We start from the raw sequence: 17,985 nt of genomic DNA, 5'->3' as shown, positions 1-17,985 counted from the left end.
AAGTGGACAGGGTGTGGGGATGGTAACGCTCAGACACTGCCACAGTTTGGCTCTCCATGGCAGTCATTCAGGTGGGCACCCTGATGCTGGGCGGTGGCTGGCACGGGACTCTGGCATTGGCACAAAAAGTGAGGGGGAAGGGGGGATCAAGGGTATAGGATTTATTTTGGGGTTCTGAGGTAGGCTTGCTAAAGCAGCATCCATCAGGCTAACGTTAGCCTCAACTGTGACTCGGACAATCACATCAGACTGAGGTAGCTATCTTTGGAGGTAGATTTTGGTTAGAGTGGTTTGGGTAAATGTGGGGGAGGGTTGTGGTTGCCTTAAATGGTTCCTCCGGACATTGAGGCTAGTATGGTGATAAAGACAATCAACTCAATAAGGCTATTAGCAAGGCCGCGTCGTCACTTGTGTCTATTAAGTATTGCAGAGCTAAGGCTAATTAAAGATAATGTAATGTTCCCTGACAAGAAGTTAGCAGGAATTCTCAGTGGAGTTTAGTACACTTAGTGCAAAGATTTCCTAAGTGGACCGGAACGTATATAGAGATCCTAAAAGGCCCCAGTAAGTCATTATATTTGGCATCAGCTGGGGCCTTATTAGCACAGTGCGAATGCATGTACTGTTACCAAGGGGACATTGAAACAGAACATTTTGGTTATATCTGCTCCCCTTGGCAAGATAAGAAATCCCAACATAATAGGACGGCATCTGTAGGAGGAGGCATTTCTCAAGGCTAGTGTTCTGAATTCACATGTGCACGTGCACAGAACAGACTTTGGTTTAAGAGGAGGGAAGGCGAGAGAGTACAGTGGAAACATGGAGCCTTTTTTTTTGTTAGCAGCAGCAGGTTTGTTGGTGGATGGATAGAACTATGGCGGACCCCTGGCATCACAGGACACTAGGGTGGCGTGTGGATGGGGATTTGGTTGAGCAGGCGAGGTGGAGTATCCATCAAGAGGCAAACTGTTGGGATGGAGGGTAGGTAAGGGTTTGGGGAGTTATTGGCCAATGTTAGCCTGTGCCCATGCCAGGCAGACCAGACGAGTGCTGCTCGATGAGGACCTGGCATTGGGCCGGACGCACCGGAGCCCCCCCATGACAGGTGGAGTCACGACTCTGGAAAAGAAAGAAAGACAAAAGACAGAGTGTCAGTCTATCATTTATTCCTCCTTTTGTCCACTGATGATTGCTTCTGCATTGTTGTTGACCAATCATCTTGTTCACAATTTCTACTCCTGGACTTAGTAACATCGATATTGTTCAACACAGCTCTGGGGATCCAATTCAACCAAATAAAAAAACGAAGTGCCACGTTAACCCCAAAGCTTTTGAAAAACACACCCTAGTCTTTAGAACACCTTGAAGTAATATCCTTTTTGCTTGACGTGGTAACAATGTTTCGTTCAGTGGTAAAAAATCCAGGCTTGATTGACTAGAGCCCTGAGGCTTGTAATCTATCATGGGGTCAGAAATCACAGATGGATGAGATCTAGATCTCAGATCGAATAGTTGGATGAGCTTGTGACAACAGAGAGATGGGAGTGCGAGCATGATAGATCAATTCATCCTGAGATATCGGATGTCCTGAAGGTGTCAACTTTGTTTTAGAAACTGAGTTACAACTGGAGGCCAAACTACTGTGACGTCAATGCATGTGTCCTGGCAACCCATATCCTGCAGCTCTGATGTCATTGATGATTCAATTATAAGACTACGACCTCTATTTAGCCACCTCATATCTGTTACAGGGATGAAAAGAGCCAATAGAACCGTGGGCGAACAAAACGAATGGCCACATTGCGTGAGAGGTTAGCTTAGTGTTTGCTGTGCAGTGAATGAGTCAGTATGCCAATGTCTCAGCGCACCGGCCCTCCTACCTGAGGCACTAACTCCAGGGTGACTTCTACAGGACGAGTGACCCCCTCTTTGGGGATCCCGTTTTGTCCCAGCTGTCCCCGGTCCTCCCCTCTTGGAACAGACCAGCTGTACTGAGTCCCTTTACTGCAGAACAAACTGGGGACATTAATACATTTCAATATTACATGCATACAAGTCCACTGTAAAAAAAACACACACGGCTTCACAAATACAACTAACATGTAATGTACCAAAGTTGACGTTTACAATCTCACACTGACAAGATAAATCATAGGCGATCAGGACATATCTAAAGTTTACCTGGCCTTAAAAACCCAATCTTATAATGAAAGTACAGTACTAGAAGCAAAGCAACACCTAGTGGTTCCCAACAGGTAGGGCCCCTCCTTACCTGTGACGGTATCCAAACATGAGGAAGAGTACACAGAAGATGATGCAGGCCATGCCGATATGAATGCCCACCACTATACCACCCATCGAGCCCTCGCTCTCCTGTCTACAGGTACACTGGTTCTCCCCACCTGCAACCAAGAAACACATGATGAGTACATCCATACATTCATTAGGCCGCACAAATACAGAACCAGAAACATTATGAGAAAACATATTCTATCCTTGTGGCAATGCCAAACACAAGTCTAACTAAGAGATTCACCCCAAAATAAACTTGAAGCAAAAAGGACAGAAGATTACCAAATAATTAATACTTGTCTTGAAAATAGTGTTTATTATGCAGTACTGACTCAACTCTAATATTTATTGGAAACTCACCACTGGTTTTGGCACTGCTGCCTTCTTCTGCCAGTGACACCAGCCTCTTGGAGCAGTCGCTCTCGCCGTTCCCGTTATAGGCCACTAGTTTGACTTCATACACCGCGCCGGTTTCTGCAAGAACAAGTCATAAGGCGACAGTGCCACATTATAAAATCCCTTCGACAATTTCGAAGGTCATATTTTTTTTAAATGGGGAGATATTGAACGAGTTTTATTGACTGCTTGCGCGATATAAGCCAAGCTATTGATTGGGCGATTGAAAGAGATTGAATTTTGGGAACATGTCGTTTTTCACTCTTCCCTGGAATGTTCCTTTCCCCTAATGCCTCCCTCCCTAACCCACTTACAACTGTCTTTCCTCTCACTCTGTCATCTCTATCTTGATATCTCCAACATCCTCCCATGTCTCCCTCTTTTAATCTCTCAATATAGATTTAGTCAGTGCTACAGTATGAGAAAGCTTATGCAATGCAATGATGCCGATCAGTAGTTGACACCAACCCATCCAGTAATTTTCCACTAGGTGGCTTTACATGTAACATCTCTTTTTTTTTTTACAGATCCAGCAAAACATGTCAGAAAAATAAACTAAAGGAACATTCGAAGGTCTCCTTTTCACATTTCGTGAAAGGATATTACGTTTATCTTCCATGCGCATGGTAATTAACTCGCTGTCACATGATCATTCAAATATGGGGTAATTGTTATTCTCGGCACCACTACAACCTTTTAAATCCAGCACTGGCCTGAAGATAACCTCATTGGAAAATCAATATCACATTTCATCTTCTTCAGAATTTTCTGACATTCAGTTATAGGAATAAAACATGTGGCGGCAGTGCAGGAGTATAGGAGTATAAGAGTATAGGAGTATAGGAGTGATTCAAGGTCCACACATGAAAGATTGGACCCCAGATGGGTGGTTAAGAAGACTGCTATGAGGGGAAAGAAATGAAAACTGCTGTATTACACCAGGTGTAAGTTCAACTTATTTGAATGATGACAAAGTCTTTAAAAATTATTTTCAATTGTAACACTTTTTTATAATTTAATATATTATTATTTTATACCATCAAATATAATAAATGTAATCTCTCACTCACTCTCACTCTCTCACTCTCACTCTCACTCTCACTCTCACTCTCTCTCTCTCACTCTCTCACCCTCTCACTCTCTCACTCTCACTCTCACTCTCTCACTCTCACTCTCTCACTCACCAAGGCGGGAGATGGTGTGGGCATTGACGTGGCAAGGGAACTGAACTGGCCCCTGGAAGTCGGCATGGGGGACCCTGCGGTAGGTGAGCCTGAAGCCCTCTGCCTTGCCAGGCTTGCTGGGGAGCTCCCATAGCACCTGGACTGCAGTGGAGTTCACCACCTTGGTGAAGAAGGTAGGGGGAGAGGGCACTACAGGAGGACAGATGAAGATTAGAACATTGGATGTGAAAAATAGAAATGAATGAATGATTGAAAAGGTCAGCGGAAAGATAGAAAGACGATAGAGATGGTTAGAGAAGCAGTTTGAATGAGAGATTGTGTAGTAATTCAATTCATATAGAGAGAGAGAAAAAGAGAGGGGTGAGGATGAAATGATGATAGAACTCAAAGAGATAGTAAGACAGGGAGGAAAAACAAGGGAGTGTTTATCAGTGACCGTGGATGATTGGAATAGTATATGGGAAATTAAATAAGTGCACAGACGTGGAGAGAACAGATGAGAAAAGTGGGATGTGAGATGTAAAATTGATGAAATTACATAAAGAGGGGGAAGAGGCGATAAGCACCTTTGATCGATCACAGGTTGTAAATAACCAGGCAGACTATCAGACCGTAGAACCATTTAAAAGAACATCTTAATCTTACCCCAGCCATATTCTAAATCTTATACTAGTCTAGCTACATCATCCTAAGCACTCTGCTGTCCGCTTTGTGCAATATACATGGAGCTACTGTATTTGGGGTAGGAGGAAGTACAGTTTGACATTTTCTCCCATAATATAATAGATGTTTAATTATTAGTAATATAATATTATCAATGTTTAGGAATGCCTATAAATGTGAGTACATGTTTTCAAATGTTTGCAAATAATAAAATACTCATTTATTAATAGTATATGTACACTATAGGTATACACCGTTTATAAATGGTTATTGTTGAAAGTAATTATAAAGTGTAACTGATCGTAGCAATAGCATGTTCCTGGTGACTTACCGCCCCCTAGTGTTGTGGCCACCACAGTGCTGGACTGCTGGCTGGCACCCAGTGGGGAGTAGGCCTTGAGGTAGATGGAGTAGGTGGTGGCTGGCTCCAGGTTGGTGAAGTCATGCTGGAAGGTGGTTTTACTGACTGCCTCCTGCAGCTCTCTACTGTCTGGCTCTGGGGGGAACAACAAACAAGTGTTATCATTAGGGTTAGGTTCCATTGCAGCAGGCACACTCAGTCAAGTGCAGCTACAGTGTTTAAAAGAAAACAAAATATTATCTCAATTGCTTAAACATCTGTCCTTAGTAAACATATCATTAGGCTGGCTTTCACCTGGCAAGGTATTTTACATCAGCACAATGGAGGAGAAGAGGCTAGCTTTGCTTTGAACACTGACAGAGTATCACACAAAGACTCTCACTCACCGCTGATCTTGCGGATGTGGAGCACATAGCCGATGATGCCGTCGGTGATCTCTACGGGCGGCTGGATCCAAGCGAGCTGCAGGGCGCTGGGGGAGAGGGCGGTGGCCGTGAGGCCCTGGGGGGAGTCGGGCAGATCCTTGGCCAGGGACACGGCCAGACGGGCGCTAGCCTGGTTGGTGCCGGCCATGTTCTCAGCGATGCACTGGTAGATGGCCTCGTCCTCCGAGGTGATGCGCGTCACGGCCAGGGTGCTGGACGATGGAGATTAAAGATGATTTTTTTCATCATTTATTTGAGTTAGGACATATTAAAACATTGGTATATTGGGTAAACAACAAGGGTTCGTTTCTAACAGATGGGTTGGTTGGTTGTATGAATATGCATTCAAACAAATATTCAGATATACAACGGAATTATTTGTGATTCAAAACATAATCAGGCAGCTAATGAATCCCATCCTCTCGTGTTCAGTGCAAATGCAGAACTTCAGCCTACTTAACAGAGAGATATGTCAGCCACTGTCGAACAGTGCCACCTTGAGGTGGAATATATGAACTGCTCTTCTGTAGGTCTGACCAGTCTTGATGAGAATGATATCATACCAACACTAACTGATTTATATCAATTGAGAGGATGGGACCATGGTCCCAAAGCGTACACATCATTCAGTTAAATTGGTAATTCATAAATACTGTCTCGGATATGTCAAGGCAAAAACATTAAACACATAATGAAAAGATCAACATTATTTAAAATGAGATTTTACACATATTTCACCATTTCTGATCATGGACTTTAGCCTAAATCAACTGCTAGTATGTGGGAATAACAAAATCATCTCTATTGCTGCCCAACAAAAGTAGTTTGTTTCTGCTTTCAGTGGACAACCTTGGTTCCAGAGAATCTGGATGTTGATTTGGGGGTCTTTACGATTCCCCTTGGAAAAAAATCTACAGGAAACGCTGATTTTACAGATTTAGCGTCTATTGTCGACAAACGTTTTACTTGCAATGATTTTGATATGTGTTTGTTTTACATACTTAAGCTGAATGCACTGACTGTAGGCCTAATTCACAATAGATAAGACTAAATCACAAAAAAAACATACATGTAAACCCAGGGGTGTATTCATTATATAACCTGCTTACCGTTTAAGAACGGAAGCAAACACAACAAAACAAGAGTTTATATTGTACAAATTCAGGAAGGCCCCTCCCCGTTTCATTCAGTTTGCTTCCGTTTAAGAAATGTTTTGCAACAGAATCGGCGGAATGAATACACCTCTGGTGTACAGTACCTGTTGTTGTTGGTGAGCTTGACATTGTCACCGGGCATCAGGATCTTGCCATTCTTCAGCCAGATGAGGTGAGGCTCGGGGACGCCCTGGGCCACACAGGTGAACACAGCACTGCCTCCCGCTGGTTTTGAGACAGACTGGGGCCACTGCATGAACTCAGGGGGAGCTGGTGGGAAGAGAATGATGTAAATTCAGCAAAAAAAGAAATGTCCTCTCACTGTCAACTGTGCTTATTTTCAGCAAACTTAACGTGTAAATATTTGTATGAACTTAAAAAGATTCAACAACTGAGACATAAACTGAACAAGTTCCACAGACATGGGACTAACAGAAATTGAATAATGTGTCCCTGAACAAAGGGGCAGGGGGTCAAAATCAAAATGAACAATCAGTATCTGGTGTGGCCACCAGCTGAATTAAATACTGCAGCGCATCTCCTCCTCAAGGACTGCATCAGATTTTCTGGTGTTACCCCACCAGAGATGTTACCCCACTCTTCCACCAAGGCACCTGCAAGTTCCCGGACATTTCTGGGGGGAATGGCCCTAGCCCTCACCTTCTAATTCAACAGGTCCCAGACGTGCTCAATGGGATTGAGATCCGGGCTTTTCGCTGGCCATGGCAGAACACTGACATTCCTGTCTTGCAGGAAATCACGCACAGAACGAGCCTTTTGGCTGGTGGCATTGTCATGCTGGAGGGTCATGTCAGGATGACATTCAAATCGATCCCGCTCCAGAGTACAGGCCTCAATGTAACGCTCATTCCTTCGACAATAAATCCAACCATCACCCCTGGTGAGACAAAACCACGACTCGTCAGTGAAGAGCACTTTTTGCCAGTCCTGTCTAGTCCAGCAACGGTGGGTTTGTGCCCATAGGTGACGTTGTTGCCGGTGATGTCTGGTGAGAACCTGCCTTACAACAAGCCTACAAGCCCTCAGTCCAGCCTCTCTCATCCTATTGCAGACAGTCTGAGAACTGATGGAGGGATTGTGTGTTCCTGGTGTAACTCGGGTAGTTGTTGTTGCCATCCTGTACCTGTCCTGTAATTGCCATCCTGTACCTGTCCCGCAGGTGTGATGTTCAGATACCAATCCTGTGCAGGTGCTGTCACTGTCTCCTTTTAGCGCTGCCTTAGGAGTCTCACAGTACGGACATTGCAATTTATTGCCCTGGCCACATCTACAGTCCTCATGCTTCCTTGCAGCATGCCTAAGGCACGTTCACACAGATGAGCAGGGACCCTGGGCATCTTTCTTTTGGTGTTTTTCAGATTCAGTAGAAAGGCCTCTGTAGTGTCCTAAGTTTTCATAACTGTGACCTTAATTACCTACCGTCTGTAAGCTGTTAGTGACCGTTCCACAAGCATGGGAAACAGTGTTTAAACCCTTTACAATGAAGATCTGTGAAGTTGTTTGGATTTTTACAAATTATCTTTGAAAGACAGGGACGTTTCTTTTTTTTGCTGAGTTTATTTGTTGTAAGTGTATTGTGTATGTAAGTGTATTGATTAATCTTTGTATCAATTGCATTTGCTTGTGATACTATGTAACTTTGCATGAAAGTAAAATATAGGACTAGCACTTTCAAAAAGTCAAGAGGGGAGGTGGAGGATATGAGGAAAATGGGAGGAGGCCCATAAGAGAGGAGAAGAGAGGAGAGGAGACGAAAGGAGAGTAAGCAGGTTAGTGATTTGGAGTGATGAAAAGGTTGTTTGGAGAAAAGATAGGAAGAAGGCAGAAGAACAGTTGTACAAAAAAAGAGGAGGATGACAATAGAGGAAATATTTTGAGGGTGAAAGTAGAGAGAGGGAAAACGGCATCGATTAGAATGACAAGGCCTTTTGGGGGAGAGCATTGAGTTCTATGTGCTGTCAGTCTCATAATGAACTATAGAGGGCAGTACTGATCATGTTTTTGGGCAGCTGTACTATCATATAAAGGTGGTTATGATCATTGCAGTCCTTATAGTAAGGACCTTGAGAAGTGAATGTGATTTGATCATATCTCTAGGCCCTATAGTTTTATACAGTTTCCTCTAACTTGGTAGAAACACAGCTCTCAAATCTAACTATCTAAATACACAGTAGGTCCCTGAGTTTGTCCTGACCATGTGACCTGACCAGGAAACACTTTGTCCTTAGTTATAGTAGCCTATAGCATACTACCCACATTACATATACTTCAATGTGTATCAATACATACAAACATCCCTACATCTACCACAACAGATCGATAAAAACATTCCCAATGATTTCCCCTCCTCTTCCCGGAGCTTGAACTTAACACATGGAGAGCCTAGACTTCCAGAGGACAGCCTAGCCTAATCTAACCCTAACCCCAGTTCCCACTTCTCTATCCCCCTTTGACCCTGCCTGGCCCTCTGGTGTCCCCGGGACAGATGCAGGGTTCGTCGTCCCGCCTGACACCAGGCTCAATAGCACACAATGGGACATGCATATATGTAGAGACCCCCAGCCCCTTTTCCCCTAAGCATCTAATTGATCTATTGACACTGACACCCCCTGAGCCCCTGTCCTTACCCCTCCCTGGCTGAGACCCAGAGAGACTGGGCCTGGGAAGAGAGAGAAACAGGGTCCAGTGGGAGGTAGAGAGGGAGGGAGGGAGGGAGAGTATGAGAGAAGACAGAGAGAGAGTGCGATAGAGAAGGGAGAAATATAGAGAAAGGGAGCGAGAGAGATGGAGAAAGAAAGAAAGAAAGAAAGGGAGAGAGATGGAGGTAGGGATGGAGAGATGAGGTTGTGAGTACTGGAGGGTGTGTGTGTGTGTGTGGGGGGGGGGGGGGGGGGTCAAGGGTCATAGAGACACCCATTAAAATAGAAGACCATTAATCAATGGAGGCATAGATTTTATATTCCCCAAACTGCTTTCCCTCTGATGGGCCCCAATTTCTTTAAACATACGGACACCAATTGTCACGATTCTTCAAAATCGAACCCAGAAGCAGACCAGGACAAGGAGAGTAGGAAAAAGGTGAGTATTTATTTACAAGTGAATGGGTAGATATATCCAGGTGGTGTAGCGGGTAGCGGTAATGAGTTGATGGGAGTAAATAGGTGGATCCAATGGGGAAGCGGAATCCTCTGACGACCAGGCGGGAATGGGGTAAATGATCCAGGTGAGTAAGTCAGGTCAGAGCTTTTGAAGGGGAGAGGTAATGATCAGGACAGGTGTGCAGATTACTGATGGGATACAGGTGCGGGTGAACATCGATCTCCCAACAAGCTAAATCGCCCGGCAACCAGACAGGGTGCGTTCCAGGACACCGGAAACACACTCCAGGACAGAAACACAGGCAAACACAGACTCAGGAAGCGGGATTCGTGACACCAATACAGATCCCCAGGATCTATAAAAGGCTTGGAGGGAGTTGTTGTTGAGCAATGGCCGTCAAAGTGTCTTTTGTCTTTTGCTTGTTTGTTTAATCGGTAAGAGGAATGTTGAGGGAGATGTGAGGACATAGAGAGACATTAAAATAAATTGAATTGCAAGAGAACTCATGGAAGTTAATCTGAAGTTCACTTCAGCCTGTCTTGTAGCTGCCTGTTTGAGTTTGTCATTAAATCTAAGGCATTGCCAGCTGTAGCACTGAGCACTGTAGCATTTAGGTTAATGGCCTTCAAATATGTCTACACTATGTTTTTTCCATTATATTTCACACTGAATTCTCACAGAGCTCTAATGGATGATGTACAATAACTTGAAATTGAGAGTGACTATATCATGTCACTACTATATCATGTCACTACTATATCAAGTCACTAGCCTGATGATGTATCATTTAATTATTGGAGATGATAGCATGCACTGGTTTCAAACACCCAGTCTGCTGTTGTTCTGTGAAAGGGTTGAGTTTATGTTAGGAGAGATGATGACAGCAGGGAGGGACTAGTGAGGGATAAATATTGGGCCGATTGTTGGGAGGGGCGACTGGAGTGGATGTCTGAAACACAAAGGGGGTGTTTTTTGTGTGTGTGTGTCACGTGTGTATGTGTGGCGGTGAATGTGCGCGCATGTGTGTGTGTAACTGTGTCATCAGTCTACACCCAAATAGCCTTCTCTCGCCATGACTCCAGGTACACTTCACACTTCAGCAAAACAAAATTGGTTTAAGTGGAACGTAGAAAAACTCATTTTCTCACTCTTTTTAATACATGGTCTTAACACCCAATAGAGGTGGAGCCAAGGAGAGAATTGCTGTCCATCCCTTCAGCTGATCAACTGTCTCTCCAGCTGAGATCTAACTGTCAGCTTCAGTGTCCATACATCAGGCCAATCCATAGCACGTATTGATCAATTAGACTTTTAGCAGAGTCTTAGACCTGACCTTGAGTTTCATCACCAGGGGCATTCCTCATCACCTTCCTTGCTTTGTTTAGCTTTTTGTATTTTGTGGTAGGAGTATATTTTTGAAATATATCACGTAGGTTATGTTGTTACTAGTTATAGTTTCCTAGATAGTGTGAATCAGAGTTGTATAGAGATCCTTATACAGTATGACTTGAACATGGCCCTCGCCTCAGTTACTTCATATACATTGTGTGAAGTATATTTATCAAAAACTAACTGATTTAGTTCTAACACAATTTATTTTGTAAATCGAGTTTTGGAATATGTTATACATGTTTACATAATGGACACAATTTGGTATGTTTCTAACATGTGTTTTATAGTCCGCTTACAAAGTATGACGGTGATGTTTTTAAGTTTCTACATTGTGATGTTTATTTTTTTCTAATCCATGTGGTGTGTTCTGTCACTTAAGTGACACATTCATGAAATAATGCCCTATTTCCAAATATGTATGTTCTACTTTCTGACATAGATCCCGTTTGGTTCTGACACTCATATCTAACATGAGCAAGTCCCCCTCAGTAAGCTGACAGCTGTGGGATATGCATTTTAAAGCATTTCAACGATTCCAACCTTCTCCACATTTTTCATATCAAAATGTTCTACCCCAAAAAAAACTCTATGGATGAGGGGATGGTTATAACTGGCGCTCCATTCAGAGAAAGCAGTCATCACACAATGGCCTGGCACCCTTTGTGTCCCCCCTCACTCGGTGTGTCCCTCTGAACTCTGTCCCCCACCTCCTGACCACCAGCTGTGACAAGAACAACTGCCCCCCCACCCCCACCCAAACACTGCAGTAACGAACGACAGGGGGTGGGGACTGGGGGAGTGGTCACCTTCCTCCCTCTTTGGGGATGCATCTGTCTTACCCTCCTCCACCCCCTTCTCTCTCTCCTTCCATATCTGTCCAGTCCGGTACAGTGTCCCGTCCTCTCTCCTCCCTGACTTTGACGATTTTCCTGTAGCAGGCCCTCCAGGACAGGGACAGGGGTAAGGGATGAGAGGTGATCCCTCCCCTCCCCTCCCACACACAATGACCATCTTCACCTTCTGCTCCTTTTTTCTCCCTCATTCTTTCTCTCCTCTCTCCCATTGTTCAAATCTCTGGCCTTGCATCTGTCCTGTCCTATCCTGGCTGTCCTCCTGTCCTGTCCATGACCATGACCATGACTGGTTCAAGAGCAGAAGGGAGAGGGAATTGGACTGTCTGTCATGAGGACAGTGTGTGTGAAAGAGCAGACCTCTATGCCCTCCATTAACCTTTAAGCAGTGCATATGGCTAGGGGTTTCCAACTTTAAAGTAGGACTTTCAACTTGTGTGGAGTCCGACATCATAATAACAGCATGATATCTCAGGGTATTCCATATTATTCTATATTATCAGACTTGCCTTATTGGTAGAAATAGGGAACAAAAAATAGATGAATGAGCTAAAAATAGATTCATGAATTAGTCCCATGGTCATTGCTATTCTATATGATTTGTGCCTAACCAATACGTTTGTATAATTATTATTGGGTGCAGCATGGCAATTTTAAGTCCATACTATGGTGGTGGATTGTAGCCACAGTATCAAGTATCATAGAAAAATATTGAGAGGACATTCTAGCTGAATATACCTCGAGTATCACACTTTGAAAGGGACTAAGATTTTAGGTCACTTTGGGCCTCCATTTGACATTGACAATGTCCATGGACCAATAATTTCACCCATTTCATGTGACCACCATCCTAAAAAGCTCTTTGTTCTTTTTTCTTTAACAAATAGAGAGAAATAAATAAATTAATTAATTAATACATTAAAGACCACCTCGTCCAGGGCCAATCCACTTGTGAAAGACTGATAGGGAGAACTATTGATTGACCAGGTCAAAGAGGCTGACACAACATGGATATGGGAGAGCCTTAACAGCTGGGTGCAAAGTAGAGTGATTTAAATGGAATACGGGGGTGAAGGGATATATGGATATCTAGGTTACATGACTAAGATGTAGGCCTACCTTCTTTTAGTTTTTTACTTTCTAGGTAATATTTTGCTAGCTTGGTATCAGGTAACATTTTGCTAGCTATAGGTTACATTTTGTGAGGTATTATGTAAGGTGTTGGTAGCTAAGGATTGTAACTGTTTGCTTACTACTAGCTATTGTAACTAAGCAAGCAAGCCTTGTCGAAACCAGAACGCCCATAAGGGCAGGAGCCTATCTCCTGTTTCTGTAGCTTGAGGCAGCTTTATGTATAAGTACACCCCCTGGGCAGGACGCTAGCCTATCACAGGTATTGTCACTAGGTATTGTAATAAGTCCTTCAAAACAACTATATTTGGCTAAATCATTAAGGAAAAGCTAAATACATTGTAATATACTGATTGACTTTGAAAGTGCAAATGCATTATTAGATATATTACATCAACATCAATATATTGCATATACAGTATCAGTTACATATTCAGTGGCAATTATTGCTTCTAGAGAGGCAGGGGAGAAAACGCATGATTACATTCTGATATACAGTGCATTCGGAAAGTATTCAGATCCCTTGACTTTTTCCAGATTTTGTTTACGGTACAGCCTTATTCTAAAATGGATTACATTGTTTTTTTTCCCTCTGATAAATCTACACACAATACCCCATAATGACAAAGAAAAACTGTTTTTTTGACGTTTTAGCAAATGTATTAAAAATGAAAAAATGAAATATCACATTTACGTAAGTATTCAGTCCCTTTACTCGGTACTTTGTTGAAGCACTTTTGTCAGTCTCTGAGCTCTATGAACAATTCCTTCATGGCTTGGTTTTTGCTCTGACATGCACTGTCAACTGTGGGACCTTAAATAGACAGGTGTGTGCCTTTCCAAATCATGTCCAATCAATTGAATCTACCACAGGTGGACTCCAATTAAGTTGTAGAAACATCTCAAGGATGATCAATGGAACCAGGATGCACCTGAGCTCAATTTCGAGTCTCATAGTAAAGGGTCTGAATACTGAATGCTATTTCAATGCATTTGCAAAAATTTAAAAAAAAACTGTTTTCACTTTGTCATTATGGGGTATTATGTGCAGATGAATGAGAATCCATTTTAATCCATTTTCTAATAAGGCTGTAATGTCAAAAAATGTGAAAAAAGTCAAGGGGTTTGAATACTTTCCAAATGCACTGTAATCCTATCCATAGTTGTTTATGGTAGGGCAATTTTTTTCTTATTATGTTGTTGGTCACTCACATTACCCAGAGATGGTCCTTAGTATATTGGTCAACCCTTAGGATAGCCAATTAAAATGGGGGAGGGTGAAATATGAGGAGGGTGAACATATGGACAGTTCCTGGGTGATGGATGGGCCTGATGGATGAGGTATTGGTAGCAGTGGACACACACACACACACACACACACACACACACACACACAAGTCCAGCTGGAGACCAGTGTCAATGTTTAATTACAAGTGGGAACTCAGGGTCTCTCTCGCGCCAATAGTATCACCAAAAACGACCAACCCCCATCCCCACCTGCACCTCACCCCTCCCTTCAAAGCTCTAAGGGGGCCAAAGGTGAGGTGAAAGGGTGGAGCTTGGGTATCGACTCCTCTCTCCCAAACTCACCCATTTTCCTTCCCTTCCCTGGCAGAAGTCATGGCCAATACAGGTTCATGTGATGGCATCAGCAAGTCCCAATAGCCCAAAGCTCAAACCCTACACCCATACACCCCCACCCCCATCACCACCACCACACTTTCTGGACATGGACCCCCTCATCCCCTATCCTGCTCCTGTGATCACGTGTATCTGTCAGTGTCATGGTCAGTTGATGGTCATTTACTGACCCAGGATAAAGCTTTATCAATGTGATCAGCAGCACTGGGTTGAAACGATAGAACCATTGGCTAAGGCTCACTCTGTGACTTGTAAAGCTATTCTTGGAGGATATCACTTACTGTATAAATGCTTAATTAATAATTTAAACTTTACTTTGACTCAGGCTCTGCCTCTTAGTGAGGTGAGGCAGGTACAGTATTACCGTTTGCATACTATTGTGTTGACCTTAACTGTACTCTCCTGGCTCTGATATTTTATTTTCACATTGTCATGTTCAGCACAGTGCTAATTACATTGGTGGGTGTGAAACTAGGCCAGCTCAGTACAACCTGGCTCGGGTTACTTCGGCATAGTAGTGTGAAAAGGGTTAGGAGGGAGCTAACCTTGCACCACCAGTCTTCCCAGTGCAGTACGCCTCATCCTGGTCCCGGGGCGGTTGGCGGCGCACACGTACACCCCTGAGTGCTGCAGCGACACGTCCGAGATCATCAGGTTTCCAGTGCCCAACACCTGGATGCCCTCCACCCCGATGGAGCGCCCATCTGGAGAGAGCACACACACACAAAGGAATAAGACATAGGCCAACATAATACAAAAAAACACAGGGTTTAATGAAAATCAAGTTTGAAACCTTAAGTTTATAGGAGGGTTGGTTGTTTAGCAACAAAATCAACACGTGCACAACTATGGGGCAAAACAGGTTTGGCTTAGATTGTTGACAACATGTAAACTAGATTTCATATCCAATGTTTATTAAAAACATAAAGTTGTACAATGAGCACTTGTTGTCTCAAATACAGCATTACAGTTGTTGGTTAGCTAGCTTTCACATTTTTGCCATGTTAGCACAGTCAAAACACCTCAAAACAAGATATGGTATCAAGAAGAAGATAAAACTAACTAAAACGAGCCACTTACGATTCCCTACACGGCAGTTTATTGTCATTGTCGCTAGCTATCTGGCCATCCACAATCACAACAACAACAGCCTTCTGCCCCATTGAAGGGGGCACATTGTTTTCGTGACGTTCTCAGCTCACTCACCTATAGAGCAATATAGTGCATAATACGCAGAATAGCTAATACAGAGATCAACTCATTGTTTAGCTACAGTCGTGGCCAAAAGTTTTGAGAATGACACAAATATTAATTTTCACAAAGTCTGCTGCCTCACTTTGTATGATGCCAATTTGCATATACTCCAAAATGTTATGAAGAGTGATCAGATGAATTGCAATTAATTGCAAAATCCCTCTTTGCCATGCAAATGAACTGAATCCCCCCAAAAAAACAATTCCACTGCATTTCAACCCTGCCACAAAAGGACCAGCTGACTTCATGTCAGTGATTCTCTCGTTAACACAGGTGTGAGTGTTGAGGAGGACAAGGCTGGAGATCACTCTGTCATGCTAATTGAGTTCGAATAACAGACTGGAAGCTTCAAAAGGAGGGTGGTGCTTGGCATCATTGTTCTTCCTCTGTCAACCATGATACCTGCAAGGAAACACGTGCCGTCATCATTGCTTTGAACAAAAAGGGCTTCACAGGCAAGGATGTTGCTGCCAGTAAGATTGCACCTAAATCAACCATTTATCGGAGAGGAGAGCGGTTCAATTGTTGTGAAGAAGGCTTCAGGGCGCCCAGGAAAGTCCAGCAAGCGCCAGGACCGTCTCCTAAAGTTGATTCAGCTGCAGGATCGAGGCACCACCAGTACAGAGCTTTCTCAGGAATGGCAGCAGGCAGGTGTGAGTGCATCTGCACGCACAGTGAGGCAAAGACTTTTGGAAGATGGCCTGGTGTCAAGAAGGGCAGCAAAGAAGAATGTTTCCATTACATTTTTCTCTCCAGGAAAAACATCAGGGACAGACTAATATTCTGCAAAAGGTACAGGGATTGGACTGCTGGGGACTGGGGTAAAGTCATTTTCTCTGATGAATCCCCTTTCCGATTGTTTAGGACATCTGGAAAAAAGCTTGTCTGGAGAAGACAAGGTGAGCGCTACCACCAGTCCTGTGTCATGCCAACAGTAAGGCTGTTGATGTGTGGGTTTGCTTCTCAGCCAAGGGAGTGGGCTCTCCCACAAATTTGCCTAAGAACACAGCAATGAATAAAGAATGGTACCAACACATCATCCGAGAGCAACTTCTCCCAACCATCCAGGAACTGTTTGGTGATGGACAATGCCTTTTCCAGCATGATGGAGCACCTTGCCATAAGGCAAAAGTGATAACTAAATGGCTCGGGGAACAAAACATCGATATTTTGGGTCCATGGCCAGGAAACTCCCCAGACCTTAATCCCATTGAGAACTTGTGGGAAATCCTCAAGAGGCTGGTGGACAAACAAAACCCCACAAATTCTGACAAACTCCAAGCATTGATTATGCAAGAATGGGCTGCCATCATGTGGCCCAGAAGTTAATTGACAGCATGCCAGGGCAGATTGCAGAGGTCTTGAAAAAGAAGGGTCAACACTGCAAATATTGACTCTTTGCATCAACTTCATGTAATTGTCAATAAAAGCCTTTGACACTTATGAAAATGCTTGTAATTATACTTCAGTATTCCATAGTAACATCTGACAAAAATATCTAAAGACACTGAAGCAGCAAACTTTGTGGAAATTAATATTTGTGTCATTCTCAAAACTTTTGGCCACGACTGTACTATCATTAACTCAGTGTGGTATAAATTAAGGCTAATGTATGCCATTCTGATTGCATGAGAACAGTTGTTACCCAGCCTGCTCCAGGAGACAATGGGCCGGGGGTTCCCTGTGGCAATGCACTCCAAAATGGCTGTCTGGTGGACGGTGATGGTCAGATTCTGGGGCCCAGAGAGGATAACTGGCTCCTTGTAGATCCTGGAAGCCTCACCTGTAGAGAGGGAAAAAGGACATGAACAAAGAGAGAGAAGATAAGACACTACTGTTAAACAGGTTCGTCGGCTGAACCAGACCATGTTCGGACTTTGGCTTTAGCCTATAGGGATTTTGTCAACATTTATGTGATTAGCATAAACGTGGCCAGTTTAATATTCTTTATAGTGTCCAAAACATAGATTGAAAAGCTACATGAACAAACCCATTGAAAGTGCACTATTGACAGGTCCCTCTAATTATATGATCTATACTGTAAGGGCTGGTTTCCCAGGAACAGATTAAGACTAGTCCTGAAATAAGATGCGCTATCAATGGAGAGTCGCCATTGAGCAT

The 17,985-nt window shown here is 43.5% G+C and overlaps 1 protein-coding gene across 1 annotated transcript in view; it reads right to left on the bottom strand.

Annotated features, from left to right (window-relative positions):
- Positions 1-1,014: 1,014 nt before the first annotated feature.
- Positions 1,015-17,985, bottom strand: part of LOC139392236 (immunoglobulin superfamily DCC subclass member 3-like) — a 30,718-nt gene continuing 13,747 nt past the window's right edge. Inside the window, exons 5-14 of the mRNA XM_071140076.1 lie at positions 17,510-17,647; positions 15,156-15,314; positions 6,580-6,745; positions 5,283-5,533; positions 4,867-5,031; positions 3,873-4,061; positions 2,653-2,766; positions 2,273-2,402; positions 1,881-2,016; positions 1,015-1,119 (exon numbers count right to left, since the gene is read on the bottom strand). Coding sequence (XP_070996177.1) covers positions 1,015-1,119; positions 1,881-2,016; positions 2,273-2,402; positions 2,653-2,766; positions 3,873-4,061; positions 4,867-5,031; positions 5,283-5,533; positions 6,580-6,745; positions 15,156-15,314; positions 17,510-17,647 — 1,553 coding nt within the window. The remainder of the gene's footprint in view (positions 1,120-1,880; positions 2,017-2,272; positions 2,403-2,652; positions 2,767-3,872; positions 4,062-4,866; positions 5,032-5,282; positions 5,534-6,579; positions 6,746-15,155; positions 15,315-17,509; positions 17,648-17,985) is intronic.

The sequence above is a fragment of the Oncorhynchus clarkii genome, chromosome 32 (genome assembly GCF_045791955.1).
Source record: "Oncorhynchus clarkii lewisi isolate Uvic-CL-2024 chromosome 32, UVic_Ocla_1.0, whole genome shotgun sequence".
Taxonomy (NCBI): Eukaryota; Metazoa; Chordata; class Actinopteri; order Salmoniformes; family Salmonidae; genus Oncorhynchus; species Oncorhynchus clarkii.
The sequence above is the reverse complement of the archived record's forward strand: the minus strand, read 5'-3'. Positions and strand labels throughout refer to the sequence as shown.